Source organism: Suillus fuscotomentosus, assembly GCF_016647785.1.
Source record: "Suillus fuscotomentosus strain FC203 chromosome Unknown F5891scaffold_95, whole genome shotgun sequence".
In the NCBI taxonomy this organism is placed as follows: domain Eukaryota; kingdom Fungi; phylum Basidiomycota; class Agaricomycetes; order Boletales; family Suillaceae; genus Suillus; species Suillus fuscotomentosus.
In genome coordinates, this window is record NW_024539607.1 from 105,809 (window position 1) to 128,283 (window position 22,475).

A 22,475-nucleotide genomic window follows, 5' to 3' on the forward strand; every position below is an offset into this window, starting at 1 on the left:
GGCAGGCAATAAGTAATGAGATCATCTTAATGTTATTGACTTGATCTGTGGTGTATGCAGAAATGAATGTCGCCGTATTATAAGTTAATAATATTTGCAGGTGCTTTAATGCCTGACTCTGTATTGCTTGAATCGAGACTAGCAAAGGTGGAGAAGCAAGAAGTCAGACGCTTTGAAAGCCAGAGCTAATCATCTAACTCGAATTGGTGACAAGGTATGTCTTTCCTATGCCAAGTCATACAGGTACTGAAAATTATTTATACATAAAGGAAGGCGCAGTCGCAGCATAAAAACTTGCCCTTATGAAAACACCTGGCCTCGGCTCGAGGATAGATATTGTGCTCACTCTCATCCGACAAGGATTTTTCTTCGGTGATAATGGGCTTATCACTGAGAACCTCCCCAAAGCAGAAAGGTGCGCTATCGCAAAAGCTTTGCCGCGACATTAGATTGACATATCATCCAGATTCATCGAGGAGGGTGGTGACTGGGTAGGCGTAATCGTCTAAAAGTCTACCGCAGGCTCCACATGATATCCATCCGCCAGCTTAAGACTGTTGGCGCACTTCTCCTCGATGCACTATCGACATTCATTGCTACTGAACTCAACGTACAACGACTTCGTCGCTCTCACTCTCAAACGAGTGGATTTCAAGAAACGGCTTCGTAAATCGCTTGCAAACAAGAAGGGTGGCGCGACAGCTACGTTGTTGAAGCAAGCTCAAGCCCTCGTACGAGCACAGCTGGACAAGGAAGCAATTGTGCGACAGCGAGTCACCACTATCAAGCTCAATCTGCAACGAGGATTGTCATGCATTAGAGTCTAGCGTCTGTTAATGTCCCCGAGTTGCGCATGTATGTTTCCTCCATTTTATCGCTCTTATTGGAGGGAGCTATGTGTCAAGGATCGAGGCTGATCGGGTCGCGAGCATTTGAAGCCTATTTGGTAGGTCTGTGTGGGCTTCCTTTGAGCGCGTTGTACTCATATCTTCCGTGCTAGGACCTCGCCAAGTGCTGCTCAGCACGTTTGGATACGTTCCACAAGTGGGTTGGTGTGGCGACATTGCGAAGCCTTGGAATAGCATCGGTGCCCGAGGAACTGCAGGCTGAACAACTTAGCTGTAGGTTTTACCTGTCGTCTGAAAAACAAGTGATGTGTTAACAATTCTCTAGCTCTTGTGCCACACGTTCTGTATCGTCTGCGATCGCTATCAGAACAAACTCCGTTTGACGCTGCAACCTTTTCTTATGCATTCCCACTCCTTGCACAGGTGTTACTGAAGGGTGGTGTAGACGCCGGCCAAGATGATGGCGTTGAAGCACTCGAACAAATAACTCTCGTGCTCGACATTATCAAGTTTCATTGCAGCGAATGTTTGTCTTCGGTGTAAGAGTTGATGCGTTTCTAACATGCTTGCAGTTTCGGATGCAGCATTTCCCCGAACAGCAACCATGGAGCACGTTCTCCACGCCATAAGGCATCAGCCGCGACCTAGCAAGGAAGCATCATCTGTTCTCATTGACCTCGGAGAGGCTGTGCAGTCGAATGTGACCCGTGATGAGGTCCGTGTGCTCATTGATGGCACACTATTGCAAGGTGTCTACGTCAGGAACGCCTGTCTGCAAGCCATCCAGGTCAGTATCATTTTCTTGCAGTTTGCGTTACATGTGTTCATCGTTTTTGTAGCCATTCGATTTGACCGATCTTGATTGGTCTCCGCAACTTTGGATAGCCTGCCATAACGATGACAAGCAGAATGCCCGTCTCGCTAATCACGCATGGGAGGATAATGGCTTGGATGTGCCAGAAGACTTCCTTGACAAGTTCATGAGCTAAGTATCTCGGTATGTAGTTCATGTTTCTATACTTAAATTATAATGTGTTTATTAGAGCACAACAATGCGTACGTTCGGACCAGCACGGCATCGGCCATCGCGGAGGCTGTAATTTATTGACCTCAAAAGAGTGCACTGACCATAGCTGCTCTGCAAGACTTCTACCAGGAAAAGGTATGATTCCTCATCCTTCTTTATGTGCTCGGCTCTAATCAGTTTGAAGGCTAAGAGGCTGTTCGGCCGAGAGGGAGAAGGATCAGGTCATGCTGCACGTGCTGTCGAGGGCACCATAGACGCTGGTATGAGCACCTAAGCGACTCTGACCAGCAGTTATATAAGTTAGTGATGATACCTTGATTAATGTCCATAATGACCATGACGAATCATTGATTGAATGGTGGCCAGTAAGATTCGAGTGCAACCATTTACAGTTGTTCCATAAGGGTTAGAATGGTGGCCAGTAAGATTCGAGTGCAACCATTTACAGTTGTTCCATAAGGGTTAGGGTTAGTCCATATAAGGCGATCTGTTCTGGAACGGATCGCCTTATATGGACTAACCCTAACCCTACACAATGCCATCACCTTCCTTGTCAACATCAGTGAATTGATGAGTCCTCGATATTGTAGCCGTGGGAAGTATAGCACGATGTAATTCTGCTGCCGCCAAATATTAGCTTATATACTGCGAGCAATTTGAGTTGCACATATATACTCATGTATGCTTGTAAATCCAGCTTAACATGAATGATTTATAACAATCCTGGGACATTCCGCCTTTGCAGCCAATGAGTAGTGGTAGTATACCTGAGCCAATTGTTTTGAGCTTCGACATCTTACCTGATCTTGTTTTTTAATTACAATGTTATTTAAGGCCTTTTGATGGAAAGAGCCTCGGGCATTTGTCGACAAATATAAAATACCATTAGATTTAGTCACAAAGCTATGACATTCCTCCTTTTCAGATAATGAGGGGTGGTAGTAGACTTATCCCAATTATTTCGTGCATTGTCGTTTGGCCCTATTTATTTATCCCATTACAATGCTATTCAAGCCCTTCTCGTGAGAAGATACCTTTAGCGGACAACTTTTGAAACTGGCTGTACCGCTTCCAGCGGCCTCCGCTTTCAATAAGACTACATTAAGTATTTTCAAAACAATGCTTTACATGTTTCTGATTGCTGCTTATTGCAAATGTGAAAGTACAGCGGCGCTCTACAAGGCATCAGCGGGATCAATTGTGCTACAGCGCTGGAAATATCCTAAGTCCAACATTTGTATATGTTTGTTCATGTGACGGTGCGCTCACAAAAGTTCAACTTGAACTTTTCTTCCCGCTCTCACTCGCTCTCTTGAAGCCAAGCCGGAACATCACTACTCTCACTCATCGCTACTCTCACTCATCGCTACTCTCACTTGCCACTTTGGCCGACGATGATGGTGTGATGACAACGACGATGACCCGACAGCAACAACCCAACAACATCAACACGACGACAACGATACGACGACAATGACGACGACGACACGACGACGACGACGACGACGACGACGACACGACGACGACGACACGACGACGACGACGACACGACGACGACGACACGACGACGACAACGACACGACAACGACAACGACACGACGACGACAACACGACAACGACAACGACAACACGACGACAACGACAACACGACGACAACGATACGACGATGACAATGACGACGACACGACGATGACAATGACGATATGACGACAACAACGCGACGCAATGCGACGACAACGACACGATGCGACGACAACGACGACGCAATGCGACGAGATGACGATGACACGACGACGACGCGACGACATGATGCGATGCGACGACGAGACAACGATGACGATGACACAACAACACAACGACGACGACACAACGATGATGACGACGGATACAACGATGACACGACGACGACAATACAACGACGACACAACAACATATCTCTCACTTGCTCTCATCTATAATAGATAGATAGATGTTCGCTGTTTATGTCAGATTTAAAATTTAATGGAATTTGCTTGATATCATTTAATTGAATTGGAAAAGCTGCCTGAAAATAATGTGCTAGTATTGTCGTGAATTGAGATCCTATTTACGAAAATTTGAAAGGGATTAAAATAATTGGACAGATTGCCAAATCGTCAAATTCTTGCAGATTTGTGCAAGTTGGATCGCATTTCATCCAATTTGAGAAGGAGGTTTTTCCTGAGTAGCTTTGACATCGGAAGCAGATATAAGAAAATGAAAAACGCTTCTTTCCTCTACAAGGTCAAACATGATAATGTAATGACCGATGGCAGAATTATGCTGATGTGTGCGATTGTGTACTATATATTGTGATATATGGCTTTCTACTTTCTTCACCGGTTCACTGATGAACCTATTAATCATCTCGGTCTCCCTTTCACCACATGTCAGTCCCATCAAGCGTTAACTCGTTTTAGGGAAGGAAAGTCGAATCATATGAAAGATCTCATGCCTCTTACCCTCCTACTTGGTCATCGCCCTCGCATGTGAGTTACCCCTCGATTCTTGAACCCTTTAATCACATTCCGAATGATCGCATTTTAGTTTGGGTGGCCTGATTATCATAATTATTGGCAGCTGATATTTCCCGATGCCGTCCCTCCTTGATTTGGCACCATCCTTCCAAGGAGTGTCGAGCACCCTGTTATGACTCCGGGTTGGCAAAAAGTCCGAGCAGCCGGTCATTTTAGTCCTGGTAAAGGCCCCAAGGACGTCGGCGGTGATGTTAGTTTGATATTATAAATTCTTGGCTTGCTGACTGTCTTTCTTTTTTCCTCGTCGTCGACAATGTTGATACCCACCCTTTCACAGAATCACCGGCACCACTTTTCCTGCCACGCCCTTGACGCAGTAACCTAGTGACCTACTCAACACACCCAACTACAACCTCCCCAGAATCTCGCACAGCCCTGGCGCCGCCATCAAAGTGAAGGTTATCGTTGACCGGTCTTCTTCGTGCTCCTGCTAGGATCGTCTTCCCCTCCTATCCATTCAATTGACCCATCCTCGATCCTCGTCATTTTTCTTCATCGCACGGTTATGTTTGGTAGCTTGGAAAGCCGATACATCAAACTTGGAAGTGAGTCACTCTATATTGCCTTCGTGTCTCTTTCTTGACCCTTACCGTCTATCTACAGTCATCAGCGGAAAGAATTTTAAAGTTCCTTCGGGGCGCATTCCAGCTGACATCTATGTATCCATCAACCCTAACTCCCGGAGACGTTGGAAATCGGCCATCAGCGTCTTATCATCTGATGAATCTGTAGCGTGGGAGGATACCATAACCCTGTAAAGTCCTCACAGACTATCCTGCACGATGCGAGAACTGATGTTCGGTTTATAGATCATCACATGCCTCACCTGTACTATCAGTTGAAATCAGGGAATCCTATGAGCATGGCCGAATGCTAGGCAGCGGAGAGGTCATAGGGAAGCTCCAAACGTTGTGGGATGAGCTACTCGATCACGATGATGAGTCATTCGGTAAGTAACCTCCTTCTCATTCATGCACATTCTTACATGTTACTGTCCTATTATAGGTTCTATTCCTTCTCTAATCTGGCCCGATTATTTTCTCGTTTACGCTTATCAAACATTTGAAGCAACACAACTTTTACATCTCACCACCGGTGGGCAATGTTATATGTGCGTATGCAAGACACGGTAAGTTTCGCATGTCGCTGTCATGAGACTGATGAGCTCATAGTATGATACAGACATCTTCCGTGATCGTTTATTCGACCCAGGATGTGGTTTTATCGCACTTTTGGTCGACATGTTGGAACATCGCTTAACTGAGGATCCTGCTATCCAAATCCTCGGCCAACTTGCGAGCCATAGTACGACATATGCATTTGCATTCATATATAGCGCCTGACTAGCAGACCTCCAGTTGACGTCCAGACTGACTTGATTCAAAGAGGATTCATTGAGAAATTGGTGTCGCTGATGAAAAGTCGAAAGCACGAAACAAGTAGTGGGGCTATTCTCACGATGTTGTCAATTCTCCGGCACCGTGAGTTTCTTATATGATAACATCTCTTCTGCTGCTTAGCTTTTTTCAGCATACATACGACTTAAAGCAATTGAGGAAGGTGTCGCTGTGACATTGATCAATCGTTTAAAACACCGGAAGAACTGTTTGCTTGCGGCTTACGCATTCTCTCGTATCCTCGACTTCGGTCAGTTTTTCACCCGATGTCATCATGGAATCTTCCTCAACACAATTATGCGTCCTTCATGGCCTTTGAACCATCGCAGAGGAGTGGTGATCATAATGGCCTTCGACATTTTACTGGATGTTGATGGTATGGAATACGGACAAGGCTAAACTTTGGAGGGATTATGTCTTTCTCTAAGCTGCGGAGGGTGTATGGTGCGTTTTATGGTGCTTCACTGCTTGCCTCATTTTAATAGATGCCCAGGACATCTAAGGCTGTTCGTGCCCACGCCTCCATCACCGTGATGCACTCACCTGTATTGTCATACCCGCTGTCCTTAACAGTATGTACATCTGCAGTGCATACATGCGTCCGACTCTTGTCTTTGCAGCTTCCAGAATGTATCCCATCACATCAAGTCGAGCAGTCCGTGCTTTCCAGTGCTCGAATCTGACTGTCTATCCCATGAATACCATTGTTTTTCGTATCTAGCAGCTACTCCAGCCTATTACCACGTTACTCCTTCGAACGCATGTATATAGCTTACTGCAATATCACTTCTCCATCCAACAGACTCGCCTTACATTTGACTTCTATTGGGCAGGTGGCAGGCCTCTTCCCATGTTCCATAATAAATCTGGAGCAAACTCGAATATGCTGACGGATAACGAAAGCCAATGACACTAAAACCAAGGGTAATACATGTATTCACCCCAGAACCATATCCGCACAGCCCTTAGGATTGCATTTTTATCAACTGCGATACCCTTTCCTTCGTGTGGCGAGGGGTGAATATTGTGAATACACACGGGAATACAGGGTGTCTGCATCGGCTGCCTCAGATAAAATACAGGGATTCTCGAAGATGACTCACGTCGTCAAGCCTCCGGTCCATTTCATTCCTTCAGCATCAGGCCCGACATTCCATCCTGGCGCACATTCCAACCGGAAAACAGTCAGAATATTCACAATCATACATACTTAGCTCTGCCTTGGAATTCAGACTTGGCAGCCGCATCTGCAGGAATAGAAGTTCAGGATTATGTCATCTTTCAGTCCATGGCAGAGGTCGCCAGCAGGTCCAAAACCTCCCTATTCCATGGCCAAAAGGAATAGGGAGTAGTTGACATCAATATTTTCCCCAGATCTCCCATCACTGCATGACACATTTCTTCTCGGTGCAGCAGCTAGCCTTAACGATCATCCTGATGTGGCAATTCACTAGCCTCTTGCGTGAGACCATCTGATCCAAGGGCCAAGGCGGTGTGAGTGCCGGCATCCACATGCCAAATTTCACTTTTAATTATAATATTGGTTTGGCTCTTTTGAACGCATTCCCTTCCTAGCAGCTCTACTGTTTATCCCAAATTTCATCCACCATGCTGACATGGACCTGTACCTATTGCAATACTGACATACCATACAAAGAGTCGAAGCATCCCCGAAACACTCACAGGAAGCTGTGCCTGTTGTCACCAAAGAAACATTCGGATGGTGATTGGCCAATTCCAGTTCTCAATGGCGTGCACTGCTGCGCATTTCTTTACAGAAATTGTCGCTATTCAGGATCTATCGACCGAGTTCGTGAACATTGTCGCTCTGCTAAATGTTGCGGACCTGAGGACGGTGCAACACCCAGCAGCATCTATAAAGAAGCCCTCTCCCTCTCGCCTCCTGACTTGGGACAATATATCAGCAATAACTTTTTGACTGCCCCAGGGCTTCAAGCTTCCCATCAGCCATCAGTGCGTATTTTCTCAGTCCTATTTGTGCTACATGTGTTTACGATACATGTGTTGCTTCGCAGGCTGTCGTCGAGGCTGCACCATCCAGCAGCCCCTCTGATGGTGCGATGGGCCAGTATATAACAAGCCGTGAGGCTCAGTTGCTTCCATCGGGGAGCTTGCCTGCACAGCCCAAAAATGATGCGGCAGAAAACCTTGACCTATCTGTTTGCACGCCAAATGACAGATCTGGCAGTGCGGGCTCTACAACTGCCTGCTTGGCAAATGTCCTGAACCAAGGATCCCCCAGCACAGACCCAACTGAAGCGTCCATGGAGAAGACCCAGGCGTTTATACCAGCTGAGGTGCCCAGCCGCCTGCCCAATGGTACAGAAGGTTCCCATACAGGTGCTGAGGATGAGCTATCTATGCGCCGAGCCCACTTACACCCACCCTCACAACTGCCACATGGCACGACAGGCTGCCTCCCTCCCTCCCATTCATGTGTGCCGCCACCCCAACACAGCGGAGACCCAAAAGCCTCACTCCCACCAGTACCAGCTGCAGAACGGACGCATGCTGAGCCTGACATGCTGGGCGCAGAAGGTTCAATGGATAGCAGTGATGATCTCTGTTGTGTGGTGAACATCCCAGAATTTGATACGTTGAGGCTCATGATCACGTTTCAACCCAACCTCAAGCTTATGGTATGCAGCCGTTGTCGGTGCGCTATCTTTTCAGACCACATTGCGGGGCATGTCTGGAGGAATCACAAAAAACTTCTGCCACGCTCATTCCAGAAGTCGCAGCTTGAGGAAGCTGTAATGGAAGCCAGCAAGAGGCTCCAGGCTGTGGCATCTTGCGACCCACTACCAGTCTTACCTGCACGATTTTTACCGCCCCTACCTTGGTTGCGTGACCACGAACCAGGCTTTAAATGCCAACATTGCTCTTACGCAGCAAAAGTTATGGCCAGCATTAAAACTCATGGCCATCGGTCACACCCTGGCAAAGCGCCCTATATCTCCAGGGAGGATCCGTCCGTTCCAGTGCAGTGCCTCTTCCAGGGAAAACATTACTTCGTGGTACATCCAATTCTGCGAAATGCTGGCCCAAATAATCCATTTGTAGCTTTCTATTCATCGCTCCCAGCTGAATATATGAATGGAGCATTTGTAGATGCCCGGACAACCGTTGGTTCTGGACCTGATGACCTGGCGCCATTTCTAGTCAACACAGGATGGGCGGACGCTATGGAAGGTTTTTCTATGACGGAATTGAGGCGGATGTCCGAAGCTAATACTCAGGAGGGTGACCCTCCTTGGTTTTCTCGGGTGAAAGGGTTGGGAAAAAAGTATTTGTCATCCATACGTTCTGTATCTGGAGTGGATCCCCGGGTCCTGGAAGCGCTGACATCTTGGCGCACTCGCTTGTATGTATTCAGAGGTGTTTCATATCCTACACTTTACTTACACTGGTGGAAGCCGGCCATTTCAGGTATTGCAGGAAACAGAGTCTGTAGCCGCATACGGCCACTATTGTGATAGACTTGTACTAATGGTACTACGTGCTCTCATGCTTCCGCAAACTGGTATGGACAGCAATCTCATGGATGAGAATGATGACGAGGAGGATGATGATGATGATGAGCAGGACGAGGAGGATGAGGAAGAGGAGGATGAGGATGAGCAGGATGAGCAGGACGAGGACGAGGACCAGCAGGATGAGGACCAGGAGGATGAGGTTGATGACTTTGATGAACCTGACGAGGATGAGGAATCTGATGTGCATGGTGACTGGGATGAGAGTAATGATCTAGATGAAGGTTACAAAGGTGAGGATAGAGAAAATGCTGATAATAGTGATGACACTGACAGGTGGTCAGGGAACACCTCATCTAGAGATGATGGATCAGTCATGCCCTTAACCACTATGGCAGTAGAGGATGATGGCCTTAGGTCCAATTATCCGGTGGTTCTGCATCCCACTCTCCTTAGGTTCGCCAAGAAGTTAAGAGACTGCTTTCAAAGGCCAGACTCTCAATTATCCCAAAAATCTCTTCTGCAGGCGTATCATCAGATGGTCCTGGCCATATTCACTACTCAAGTTGATGGCGGACAGCTGGGTCCTCTCCATTCACTAGTAGACGCATTTGCCATGTCTATCAGCATCAACACTTACGGCCGCTTCATGCCTCCTCATTTGATATCTAGCCACCTTGCTAAAGTGGTGTATGCAGCCTTATTTTCTATGTTGACCCAGGTCATCAAGTTGCCGGATCCATACCAGTATGTACCAAACTATGAGACAAGTCCAATCATTGATGGTTTTTAATTTCAGGGCATTCATAGACACTATGCAAAAGTGGATCAAACCTGGGACCGGAACTCCATTTTGTTCAGTTCGCCGATACACCAGGCTATGTTATAACTTATGCCGAAGCCATATATCTCTCCCTCGCCTTCAATTTACTGCGGCTCACAGTCCAGAATTTGTGTTTGATGGGAAAAGGTTGTCGGTCATATCCGTTATCAAAATGTATCATGCCGTCTATAGGGACATGGTCACCATACTCCACCAGCGACTCCTGTTTGGTGCCAGTGACGCTATGCTCCAACCCCTCAAGAATCCCAAAGACATCGTGGATATGCCTCATGTGCAGGTCATGGGAGCAGGGGTCTTGGTGTCAGAAATGGATGCGTGTTGGATTCCCATTAAGGTTGTTATGAACGACGATACCCTTCGTAACAAATATTTCAGCCAGGGTCCAGACGGCGAGCTTCTGCCTGACGCAGCAGCATGGGAAGAATACCTAGAGGATATTGATGCTTTCAAGGAGCATTTCTACTTTCTGTTCCACCAGATTTCTGGAATGCCGAAACGTGGCTCTGAAGAGATTCGGTTGAAACTAGTCGACACTAGTTTCAGAAGGCGAAACTTCATGTATTTGTTTCAACGCTTGGCATGCATTGGGGATTACAACAAATCATCTCGCAACACTGGCAACGACAAATTGACCTTACATTTTTTACCTCGACCCATGGAATTTGTTCTTCGAAGATTTCAGGCATCAGTCGCTACCATCGAAGCTTGGGCAGTCAGAGCAGTACTGTTGCTTGGGGAGGACGCCCACTATCAGTGCTACTTCCTCTCTAGTAAGGGTCAGCGATGGACATCTCGTCGTCTTTCAAGCATTCTTCAGCGCCTATCTGCCAAACATCTTCCTGGCAATGTCAGTCTAGGAATGAATGCCCTGAGGCACGTACTTCCAGGAATTGCTGAGCATTACCACATCTCAGAGTTCCTTGACAATGCCTCCAGCGATATTCTGCATGCACAACTAGGACATACTGCAGAAACTGGTAACCGCATGTATGCCCGAGGTCATCAAGATCATCCACAAATGACAAATCCACTTGTTCACCGAACGATGTCATTTAGCGATCTGTGGCATGAATTACTAGGCTTCAAGAAGAACCCCCCAGATGAAGCTGAGGCTCTCTTACTGCAGGAAGCCTTTACGCAGAAGAAGGAATCATCTATCAAGACTCTCGCATCAGCCTGGATGTCTCAGACTCAAATGACACCAGAAGTCCTCCCCAGCACAGCTTCACATCAATCGCTTCCCTCTAGCGGTGGTGTGCCTGCTACTAGGTCTTCCCTTCCTCCTAGCAACTCCTTTAGCATGGCTACAGGACTGGCCACAAAACGGACATTTGCTGATACCAACCAGACTTCTTGGGAATCGGAGGTAAGCTAGCAATATCTTATATTAAAATTTAACTAACGTCCACAAGATCAACAACTCAGTTTCTATGGAAGAGTCTGAACGTCCTTCAAAGAGACCCAGAAATGGTCCTAGTACCAGCCTGTCCCCCGCTCCCCTGGTAATGTATTCCACTAGAATCTGCACTAGGATAATTTGCTTACTGCTATTCCATATCTAGCATGGCAATATCCCACTGGCAGTTAAAAAGGTGTACTGTCCCCAGTGCGATGATTATATTGATGACATTGACACATCGTTGAGGAATCATTTCCTTGAGCAAAAGAAAAGGGAAACAAACTTTCCCCAGTGGCACACCTTTGGCTTTACGGTTACATTTCCATGGTCAAGAAACCCAGTTCGCATATATCGCCAGAGGGACTTCAAATATACCTGCGTATGTGGTTTCACTAACTATGAACAAGTCGAAATCCAAAAACACATCACTTCAATCAACACTGGCGACCTGGAGATGGTGAAGGAACATAGTGTGTCTAGTAAGAGGCCAGGTTGGTCGAGATCCTAGATAGTTCATGTGATTTTCTATCTTTACTGCTAGCTAATGCAGCACCTTACGCCTCATCGAATGTTTTGACCCTCCCAAAATCCACGCTAGCACGCATGAGGACCCCCGCTATTGGTATGAATACATCTTCGTGCCCAGCTTCTTCTCCTTGTTCCTGTTCTGCAGGAGAAGAGTGCATCGGTGGTTGGGTTGGTAGGAGTACACCGAGGCCAAGTATCTGATCTGTGTTGGGGGCTTTGAGGGTGAGGCGATCCTGGTAGGGAGTCTATCCTGGGAGCGGTCAGAGTTGTTCACTGGGTTATGGCAGGCGGAGACAAAAACGTACCCCGAGCACAAAACACAACCACATCTACAAATCTGATGGCTACAACTGCGCCTCCCCCGAGGATGCAAGGGGGCTGTCTGTAGGCACCCTTGTAGTATGTGACCTAACTAAGCAAGGTTAGTCACATCAGTGAAGACCTTGCACGGAAAATGCATCCGCACCTTGGGTTGAGCATCTGACTAGATGGGGCAGGTGTGGTTCATGGAAGATGAGTTAGCCAAGGTCGAGGATGAGCTTCAATGCAGCCTTTCGGAATATCTACAGCACCCCATGAGCAATGCAAACGATACACTGGCGCAAGTCCCACCTTGTCAACATGCTTCTTCAAAGTTTCAAACTCCGTACGTTGCTTTCTACAGTGAAGGGCCTGACAAGAACATCAGCGTCCTTCAGCCCTGATGCTTCCTTCGCCTGTGGTCCAAGGTACTTTTCGGCAATGGCAGTGGGAATTCAATCTGTCAGTCTATACGATCTGGTCAGATAAGTGCGGGATCTAGCGTCTCAATCTTATTTGTGGCCATGATAACCTTGATGTAGCCACGAGTGTCGAAGCCATCAAGCTGGTTAAGTAGTTCAAAGATTGTTCTCTGAATTTCATGGTCGCCACCTGATGTTGAATCATACCTTCAAAGATAGCGTCAGTGTTCGTAAATGAAAAGTGAAACACATCGTTTACCGTTTGGTACCTATAGCGTCGATTTCGTCTATGAAGACAATACTTGGGGCATGTCCTTCAGCTACGCAAAAGGGTGCGCGAACAAGCTTGGAAGCGAACAAGCTTGGAAGCGAACAAGCTTGGAAGCGAACAAGCTTGGACCATCATCAAGATACTTCTGAATAAGCTCAGAACCGACCATGCACAAGAATGTTGCGGATGTTTGCTTTGTGACTGCCTTGGCAAAGAGGGTTTTTCCTGTTCTGGCAACCCCGTAAAGGATGGCCTTAATTCCCATCTCCTCATATAGCTCCGGATGTGTTAGCGAGAGTTTGACGGACTCCTGGGTCAAGGAAGAGAAAACGCAATATGAATGTGCCACTCTAGATTTTTAGAGGCCACGAACCTTGAGACGTCCCCGAAAGATCTTCTGGAACTGCAGGACGCAGTCAAAGTCCATCAGCGTGTAGTGTTGCCCAGGCACGTCGGCTTACGACAGCTCACCGCGACTGAACCCAGACCATAGCTTCACCAGTCTGACTTGCTTTCACGGAGAGGGATAGCGTAGAAAATGTCAACCACGGCTTTCTGCAAAGATGAACCGTCGGAATCCCAGCTGAAAAGTTCTGGAATGATGGTTCTGAGATTATTGAATGGGATGGGAAGACCAAGGAGCAAGGAAGTAGTTGGCACCAGGTCTACATGGCTATGGGGGACCGTAGCTTCTGGGAATGTGATGATTGGTAGAATGGCCTCTGGAATTGTGGAATCGGGAAGGGAGAGAGGGACCTTGCCATATATCCAGATAGCTGACATTGCCTCTAGGACTTTATCACCGCCATGATTACCCGTCTTGTCCATTTCTTGATCCTCAAGAGTTGTGAGGGTATCATCGTCCATGGATGCAATGACATTGTGCAAAAGAGTGTTCATCTGCTCGAGTGTTTCTCTGAGGATGGGATGGTCTGGACTGACTCCGCGACCTACATGGTCGTAGCCTAAACCAATGGCGAAACGCCACGAGTGCTGATGATACCGCATCAAAGGTAAAAGATTATCGATGACGCCCCGGTCCACGTTGTGAAGGTCTTCGATGTTGAAGGAGTCGAAAGCAAAAGTCATGTTTGGCTGAAAGGCATCTGGGAAAAGGGAGTGTCAAGTGTCACCGCTAGCGAGAGCAATCTTTCCTTTGGATTGCATCAGGGAAACGGTATGCGAAAGAAAGTCAGTACATACCTTTCTGCCCCAGGCCGCAGCATTTAGCTGATGGATGATAAAATCCTCTTGATGAGCCTCAAAAGTTTTCTCCGGCCTGTGGTTATGCCTTTGAGTCGCTGAAGAGTGGTGGGTCCGAGTGCGCGTTTCTGGATGAGCGGTGGTCAATTCAAATTTCATGCGGCAGAGTGAGGATAGATGAGGATGTTATGGTGGAATGGTGAAGCAGGTTCAACTGAGCGCGCTATGACGAGGAGGACAGCTCTTGTGTGGGTAGCGAGTGAAGTGCAGATGTCTGCACTTCTGTCAGGGAGTGCGAGTCTGTGAGTAAGAAGGAAACCCTTTGTAAATAAATAGATGCTGGACGGCGCGCTGCACAGGATACTCGCTGGTTGCCCTCAAGCTTGTTGCATCACAGAAAAGTTAGGCTTAATAGACCAAAACAAAATAGCATTTGGGCAATTAAAATGGCAAAGGCAGGATTTGAACTGCTGTGCTCACTATCAAAGTAACAAGACACATTAACCAATAAACCATAGTAGCTCAGACATTATTGAAACACGATGATATATATACCAATGCCGCTCAAGCCTCAATAATATTCAAGTTGTACAATTTGCTCTTATTGAAATATATGGATTTTGATAAGCTTTATCAATAAGCTTTGCTCTAAACTAAGGGTGTAATGATTCACCAAAGAAAGACCTATTTTTCACTTCTGACAACATTATGAGGCTTGAGTAACATTGGTATATGGAGTATCCTGTTTCAATAATGTTTGAGCCACTGTAGTGTTGTAGTTAATGTATTCTGCTATTTTTGTAATTACTTGCCGTTTCAAATCCTGCCTTTGTCATTTTAATTGTCCAAAATGTGATTTTATTTTGGTCTATTTACTTTACTCTATTACTGGATGGTTCTGTGCAGAGCTGTACAGAAGATTGTAGTTTACTGATGTAGGAATAGACAGGTTCTCAAGCCCAACTTCTTTGAGAATGGCTTGAATGTCCTATTCTTACAAATTTTTGTCTTGGCAAGCAGTGACTAGCACCTTTCCATCTGGAGAAAGGGCTGCATACAATCTCTATTCATGGTAGAGGGGTGGTCCAAAAACTGGAGAAGGTAGGGTAATACTCAGCCAAAAAAGCCACCTGGATTTCTGCCGCAGCCTGTGAGGATCAATCTAAAAGCAGCGCATGCAACATGATGCCAGTGACTGGTGCTTACCGCAAGGACTTCTTTAATCAAACCCAATAGCTCCCATTCACAGTCATCCTGAGTCTCAACTTGAACCATCTCGATGATCACTCCAAATTCTAGCACACGTATGTGAATTTCATCTAACATACAATAATTAACCTACATACTGATTCAATTGCAGTGAACTCCAAGTGTACTGGCCTTTCGCATATATAATATCAGTGACGTCTGACTGTTATGGTCCGACCAAAGTCATTTCAAGTTTGGTCTGAAGTTCCGCATTTTGGTTCAACTTGCATGTTCAACATTTTCTAGGTGTGTTTTTCATGCTAATATAGCTACTAGTACACTCTTCTGACTTCATGCAGCTACTATGTTCATTAATAGTGGGACTTGGTAGGAGTCGAGGTATACATTAACGAGCTGTTCAATAAGGTGCGTGATCAATATTCTATTATCTGTTAATTGCTAATGATGTTCCACAAACATTTTGTTCTTTATACTCGCTGGTCTCCCTCCTTGTTGGTCTCCCTCCTGGTTGTTCTCCCTTGCTCGCTGCTTTCGCTCACTGCTTGCGCCATGCATGTTCTCCTTCGCTGGTCTCCCTCACTCCCTGCTTTGGCTCGCTGATCTTGCTTGCTGGTATTTCTACCCTCAGTCGCTTGCTGCTCGCGCTGCACAGGTCTCCCTCGCTGCCTCCACTCGCTGCTCTCCCTCGCTGCCTCTGGCTCTCCCTCGCTGCCTCTGCTCGACGCTCGCTGCTCTCCCTCACCACCCCATGATGAGGATGGTGAACTGGTCTAGTAGCATTTAGTATTACATGATGCATCTGTTGTTGGGCGTGTTTCAATATAATTTTTCTTGACGAATTTTTATTAGTTTGGATGGTCCAGTTCTCGTTTTGAACCAGAACCAGACCATTTTTGGACCGAACCGATGGTCCGGTCCACGGTTCTGCTTACTAGGAGAACTGAACCGATGGTCCGGTCCATGGTTCTCCTAATTTCCTGGAGAACCGGACCTGTCCATCACTACGAGCTTGTCATCTTCACTGTCAGCACCATCAGAGTCAGGTCCCTCTTCATCTGAAAGTCTCTAGATCAGAGTATTATCCTCGTCAGGGCCATTGGAATCAAAGTCGCTGTCATACTCTAGGAGACCCTTGTGCTTTTTTTGAGGCAGGAATAGGTGTAAATGGCATAATGATAATGATTTTCAGGAGAAGATAGTTTATAACAGGCAAAATTTCTCTAAGTCTAACATTTCCTAATTGAATGAAAAAATCATGCCACTGCCATCCTTTATGAAAAGAGCTGTAAGCATGATCTGGATCCACAGGCCTATCTCCTGCTTTGCTATATTTGGAGCTATGTAGAATTTAACACATATGCTTTGTTAGAGGTTCGCACCAAAGACACCATCAGGGATGGCTGAAATGCATTGTCAGAGCTCACTGAATTGATGGATGTAAGTTTTATTGTGTATATTGTAAATCGACACCATTGATTCAGAACTATGAGTCAGACATACATCAAAGATACAGCAGACCTCTCAGAGAAGCCATGGAATTTCCCCAAGAAACATCTTTCGGCTCATGTCTTTGACGACATTGAGGCAAAAGGTGTCACCCAAAACTACAACACAAAGTTGAATGAAAAGATGCACAGCCTGCTGAAGGATGCCTATCAGGATCATATAAACTTCAAGAATTTTGCTGAACAGGTAAGTGGCTTCTTAAACTGCATATATGTGAACTTAGTGCTGACAAACAAATTTAAAGATTCTTCGGTACAACCATGACAGCCTAATTGCAGAATATATTCACAGCAAGATGGACTGCCTCAACACACAGAATATAGGCTCATCAGATCTACCTGATCTGTTGGAGGCCAATGAGGTCGAACAGACTAATCCAACTGATGCACAGCACTTTAGTCTTGGTTCATGGCAGGTGAGTAAATCATTTGCAGACATCAAAGCAGGTAACATGGGCAATCTAGTTTTTGATCAAATTGAATGAATTTTTGAACCACGCATTTGCTGCCAACAATATACCATTTCCAAGTGGAAGATGTGTCTAACTTGCTGCTGGTGACATGGTGCATTGAGCATCTACAACCCTCAAATGACATCACTAATAGTATTGCACTTTTTCTCAGATTACTGAGTTTAGATTCCTTAAAGTCAGCTATGAGTTGCTTGTTGACTGGCAAGTCTCCAATGCAATCCAATGTTTCATGGATTGCCTTGATACAATTGTGTCATCCTGCAAATGGAAGCTGGTTCCATCTTCACCAAGCTGTTGTTGATCTTTACCTGCACAGTTGGGGACATCAATTATCCTATCACACTCACTCTCCTGTATGATCAAGTGGTTGGTGCTCATCCATGGAAGGACAAAGATTTCAATTTTTGGCAGGTCAAGGCAAAGCCCAGGGCCTCTGCTGAATGCTTCTTGGTTCAATCAATAGTTCATGGTTGTGTACCTCTCACATCAAAACTACTCGCAACTCTGCTCTTTCAGTCGCCTTAGCCACAGCACTTGCTGATAAGCCCTTTCGTCACCCTCCAGTTCATGTCCTCACTGCTACGTCGCTTGCAGAACATCTTCTGCAAAGTTGCTTTGACTATGATAAAACAAGACACATATATTGTAGGTTGCTAACAAGGTTAAGCCAGTCGCGACAACCATGCCAGCCCATGCCCGCATCATCTGACATATTCCCAAGGATCCCCTTCTAACACTTCCAGCCGTGTCTCCAATTCCACCTGACTTCATTCCTAGAAAACGCCTCACCCAAGAACCCATGAACAAACTGGGAGTATTTTGCAATGAGTTCCTCTGGCCTGAAGAACAGAAACTCACGGCACAAGTGCTTATGAATAATGAGTTGGCTCTTGCCTGGGACGAATTGGAGAAGGGCCGTTTCAAAGACGAGTATTTTCCTCCTGTAATCATCCCCACCATCGAACACACACCATGGGCACATCACCAACCCCCCATTCCACCAGGAATTAAGGACGAGGTCATCAAGCTCATCCAATCGAAGATCGCCTCAGGTGTCTATGAGCCATCTAACTTATCCTACCAGTCTCATTGGTTTTGTGTCGCAAAGAAGAGTGGAGCAGTCCACATCGTACATGACCTCCAGCAGCTTAATTCAGTCACTATCAAAGATGCTGCAACTCTTCCATATGTTGAGCATTTTGCTAAGCAATCAGCAGGGCAAGGTATCTATACAATGATGGACTTATTTGTAGGCTTCGATCACCGGGCTCTTGCAGAAGAATCACGAGATATCACAACCTTCCAGACACCTCTCGGCACTCTTCGTCTTACCGTGCTTCCCCAAGGGTGGATGGACTCTCCTGCAGTATTCCAGAATGAGGTAGCTTTCATCCTCCAGCACGAAGTCGAGATGGCCCCAAACTTTCAAGACAACATCAATGTCCTTGGTGCACACACTCAATAAGAGCTCACAGACGGTACTTGTGAACTCCATCCCATCAATCCCATGATATAACACTTCGTTTGGGACCACTACTTGGACGTTAATCGTGTTCTGCATTGACTCAAACGTGCAGGTGCCACAGTCTCTGCCAAAAAGTTGTTTATCTGTGTCCCCAAAGTTATCGTGGTTGGACAAAAGTGTATTTACAAAGGCCGTGTACCGGACGAGTCTAAAGTATCGAAGATTTGGAACTGGCCTTATTGCACCTCCAGGACTGAAGTCCGAGGATTCTTAGGGACTGTTGGAACCATCTGCAATTGGATCAAGGACTATGCGAGTATCACACGCCCTCTCACAAGTATGTATGCTTTGCTTGATCTAATAGTATGACCATTGACATGCCTTCATCTAGCCCATCTAAGCCCTCGAACATCCAAAGTTCCAGGAGATGAATCCAGCGTGTGCTTTACCACATCTCATCTGCCAACACAGAGCACTGCTGTTAGTGGAGCAATCAATATCACTTGCGACGCATGGCAAGCCACCAACACTGATGGATATTTCGCTGTCACTGGCCACTGGATTGAAGAGAAGTCGACGATGCAATGGGAGTGCGAAAGCACACTTCTTGGCTTTACCCAGCTCAACAATGCACACAATGGGAAGCGTCTCAGTGGCACACTGTTCAAAGTTTTAGATCGTGTCGGTATCACACATAAGGCATGTCATCTTTGCATTCTGCTTGGCTCAGTCTAATCATGATATATAGTTGGGCCATATCACTTGTGATAATGCCTCTAACAATGGCACAATGCTCGAGGAGTTTGCTCAACTCTATGAAGCACGACACAAAAAGGAGTTCCCTTGCTATGAACAAAGGATCAAGTAAGACATTTGTTTTGCAGTTGATATGTGCTCATGTAGTGTTCAGCTGTCTCGCTCATGTGATTAATCTCGCCACCCAAGTACTGATCAGTACATACAGCAAAGCTCCGCACTACGAGCCTCACAACCCCCATGCTCATGAGCCGGATACCACCAAGCATCATAATCATGACGAGATCGGACTCATATGTTTGATATGCGTAAAGGTGATTGATGTCTCTTCACGCATTACATTTTACTGAATTGTTCAAAGGAGCAATCATAGGCTGGTGTCTGTTACAAGTAACATCGGCTACATGGCCCCCCTATCATTTTTCCCCATCATCCTCGCCCTCGTACTCCTCCGGCTCGCACTTCTCTACCGACTATCCGTTGACCGGATCCTCGGGACCGTTCCCGTCCCTCGTCTCCCTCCTATCACACCAACGTGCGCACGTGCCTTCGGGCTATGACTCGTTCTGACTCGTGCCACCAATGTGGCTTTCCTTATCTCGTCTTATCTTTCCTTTGACTCATGCGGGCTGCGCATTGTATCATTTACTGTTGGCTCGTTCCAACGTTTCTCGGTCTCATTCCGCATTCGACCTCACATCACCAATCAGGCTCTGCTGCCAGCGTACCTATACCCTTTCCGTTTCCCCTTTACCCTTACCTACAGTACGGTAGCCTTGCCCTTAACCCTTTCCACTTAGTATAAGTAGTCGGTCACTCTGTACTAGATTCCCTAACTTGAATCTACTCAATCTTCCCTGGAACATACTTCTCTCTGAAGCCCCCTCAGCTTCAGTCTCTAGTATCTTTTCTTAGGTGCTCATCGCGCCTAAGTCTACCTCGATCGACTACTCATCGTTCGGACAAGACTGTCCTTACCTTGAGAACATCAGTGACTTATAGGACATCCGTCTTAGAAGTCACGTGACACGCACGTCTCTGATATCTGCCGACTCGACGTCGCCAGTCTCAGTCGCTACACCGGACCCTTCCGGTTACGTCACGAACGCTAGCAGACGACGCCCCTCTTAGGGCTCTGCATAGCAGATCTATTTGAGTGCGTAACAGTGTCTCGCACCCTACACAACTCCTTCTGGATATGAAGGTTCATTGGTCCTCAACCTATGTGATGGTCAACTGTGCGGAGAGCAATAAAGAGGTGAGTGTAGCCTGCAGTGTCCAATAATGCAATGTCTGATTTCTGACAACAGCATGTCAATGTATTTGTGTACAAGATGGGTCTACAAGAGCAAGACTTGACCAAACGGGCCAAGATTGATTTCCTTACATTGGCGTCAACTGAATGGACCCGTGTTGGTAAATTTGCTGATCTATTATTGGTATGTTACCTTCGTCATTTGATATTGTGCTGCCACTGATTTAATATTTCAGTATGCAGACGTTGCCCAGCAGGCCTTTTCGTCAGAATCAACTACTACACTACATCTTGCTATCCCTGTGCTCGAGACTCTCCATCGAGCTTGGACTTCACGTGCAGAACAGTCCAAATATTTACATTTGCGCCAGCATTGCATGCCGCTGCACAAAAGCTCGACAAGTATTATGAGAAGACCACTGACTCCCCGGCCTATGTCCTGACTATGTGTATGTTCTCCTTGTTTCATTTACCATGTATCCGTGATGCTCATGTTCCATGCAGTGCTTGATCCGACGGGTAAAATATTGTACTTTAAGAAGAACTGGCCCGAGGATTTGCAAGACGAAGTTCTTGCTTGCGTGGAACGAGTGGTATGTTGGACAAAGTTATTCACCAGCTTACAATCACTTACAAGTCATGTAGTTTGAGGCTCGCTATCTTGAATTGGGCCAGGCAGCATCCATGTTGCAACCTTCACTTGTCAAGAAAGGCAAAGCTAGCGGACTCAAGAAGTTAATTTGCAAGGCGCAGATCTCCGATGAAGACGACAATGATGAGACTGTCATACCTGTGTTCCGGACCTGGACCTATCACACATATCATTTCCGGATATCTGGATCCAGCTGACGTCTATCTATGTCTGGATCTGACCCGCATCTAACTTCCGTGCCTTATCCCTTTGTACGTTCCTACTCCGGTTAGACTATATCATTTTCCGTACCTCGTTTCATTTCCACCCTTTATTTTCCTTTGATCTAATCTCCGGGTTCATTTACTATTTTCCGATAGACTAGTGTTTGACTTTTCTATACACTCCGTCCACCGCTTTGTATAGCTTCGGACTTTGCATTTTAGTAGTATATAAACCCTGTAGAAACTATGTACATCCTTAGTTCGAATATTATCTTAGACTCTGCTCATTCCTTCCTCCGCCCGACTTGAGTTATCCTCTCGTCGACCTCCGCTCGTCTTAGGATTGATTCCTATCAACTTGTCACCTCCGCCTCTACCTTTGGTAGTCCTCCACTGTTTCCTTTCTAGTTCGGACTTCGTCTGGATTAGTCTTATCTCTTGTTCCTGAACGTCTGCCGGAATTCCCACGCATCGGACATCGGACTCCGGACATCGCCTGACACCCTCCGGACATCGTCCGGTAACCTTTGGATATCGTTCAACAGCCTTCAGAAGTTAGGTGCACGTACTCGGGTAAGGGGCACAGCGCACGAGCTGAAGCCAAGCCCTTCAGATTTGACCCTTGAGCACATTGGAGAGGGCCACACCTGACTAGCAAGGAGGCTGGCA

General features: G+C 46.4%; 6 protein-coding genes across 6 annotated transcripts; 4 read left to right on the plus strand and 2 right to left on the minus strand.

Annotated features, from left to right (window-relative positions):
• Nucleotides 1–302: 302 nt before the first annotated feature.
• On the plus strand, nt 303–2,149 carry F5891DRAFT_985734 (uncharacterized protein; the record flags this gene model as incomplete). Its single annotated transcript, XM_041377643.1, has 12 exons — nt 303–415; nt 467–491; nt 548–610; nt 657–761; nt 821–946; nt 1,001–1,121; nt 1,174–1,374; nt 1,421–1,635; nt 1,688–1,824; nt 1,892–1,904; nt 1,982–2,010; nt 2,053–2,149. The coding sequence occupies 12 exons, from the start codon at nt 303–305 to the stop codon at nt 2,147–2,149; spliced, it is 1,245 nt and encodes a 414-aa protein (XP_041219164.1).
• A 2,393-nt stretch (nt 2,150–4,542) lies between these two features.
• F5891DRAFT_985735 (uncharacterized protein) lies at nt 4,543–6,598 on the plus strand (the record flags this gene model as incomplete). Its single annotated transcript, XM_041377644.1, has 10 exons — nt 4,543–4,620; nt 4,792–4,828; nt 4,865–4,975; nt 5,034–5,184; nt 5,240–5,379; nt 5,436–5,525; nt 5,613–5,735; nt 5,789–5,911; nt 5,961–6,077; nt 6,549–6,598. The coding sequence occupies 10 exons, from the start codon at nt 4,543–4,545 to the stop codon at nt 6,596–6,598; spliced, it is 1,020 nt and encodes a 339-aa protein (XP_041219165.1).
• A 6,275-nt stretch (nt 6,599–12,873) lies between these two features.
• F5891DRAFT_962728 (ATPase) lies at nt 12,874–13,398 on the minus strand (the record flags this gene model as incomplete). Its single annotated transcript, XM_041375938.1, has 3 exons — nt 12,874–13,021; nt 13,074–13,175; nt 13,205–13,398. Coding segments are annotated over 3 exons (444 nt in total), but the record flags the coding sequence as incomplete, so codon positions are not given.
• Nucleotides 13,399–13,580: 182 nt separating this feature from the next.
• Nucleotides 13,581–14,204, minus strand: F5891DRAFT_962722 (uncharacterized protein; the record flags this gene model as incomplete). The annotated part of the gene is made up of 1 exon (XM_041375937.1): nt 13,581–14,204. A coding segment is annotated over one exon (624 nt), but the record flags the coding sequence as incomplete, so codon positions are not given.
• Nucleotides 14,205–16,982: 2,778 nt separating this feature from the next.
• Nucleotides 16,983–17,487, plus strand: F5891DRAFT_962721 (uncharacterized protein; the record flags this gene model as incomplete). The annotated part of the gene is made up of 2 exons (XM_041375936.1): nt 16,983–17,189; nt 17,248–17,487. The coding sequence occupies 2 exons, from the start codon at nt 16,983–16,985 to the stop codon at nt 17,485–17,487; spliced, it is 447 nt and encodes a 148-aa protein (XP_041219168.1).
• Nucleotides 17,488–17,718: 231 nt separating this feature from the next.
• Nucleotides 17,719–18,000, plus strand: F5891DRAFT_962720 (uncharacterized protein; the record flags this gene model as incomplete). The annotated part of the gene is made up of 1 exon (XM_041375935.1): nt 17,719–18,000. A coding segment is annotated over one exon (282 nt), but the record flags the coding sequence as incomplete, so codon positions are not given.
• Nucleotides 18,001–22,475: the final 4,475 nt, after the last annotated feature.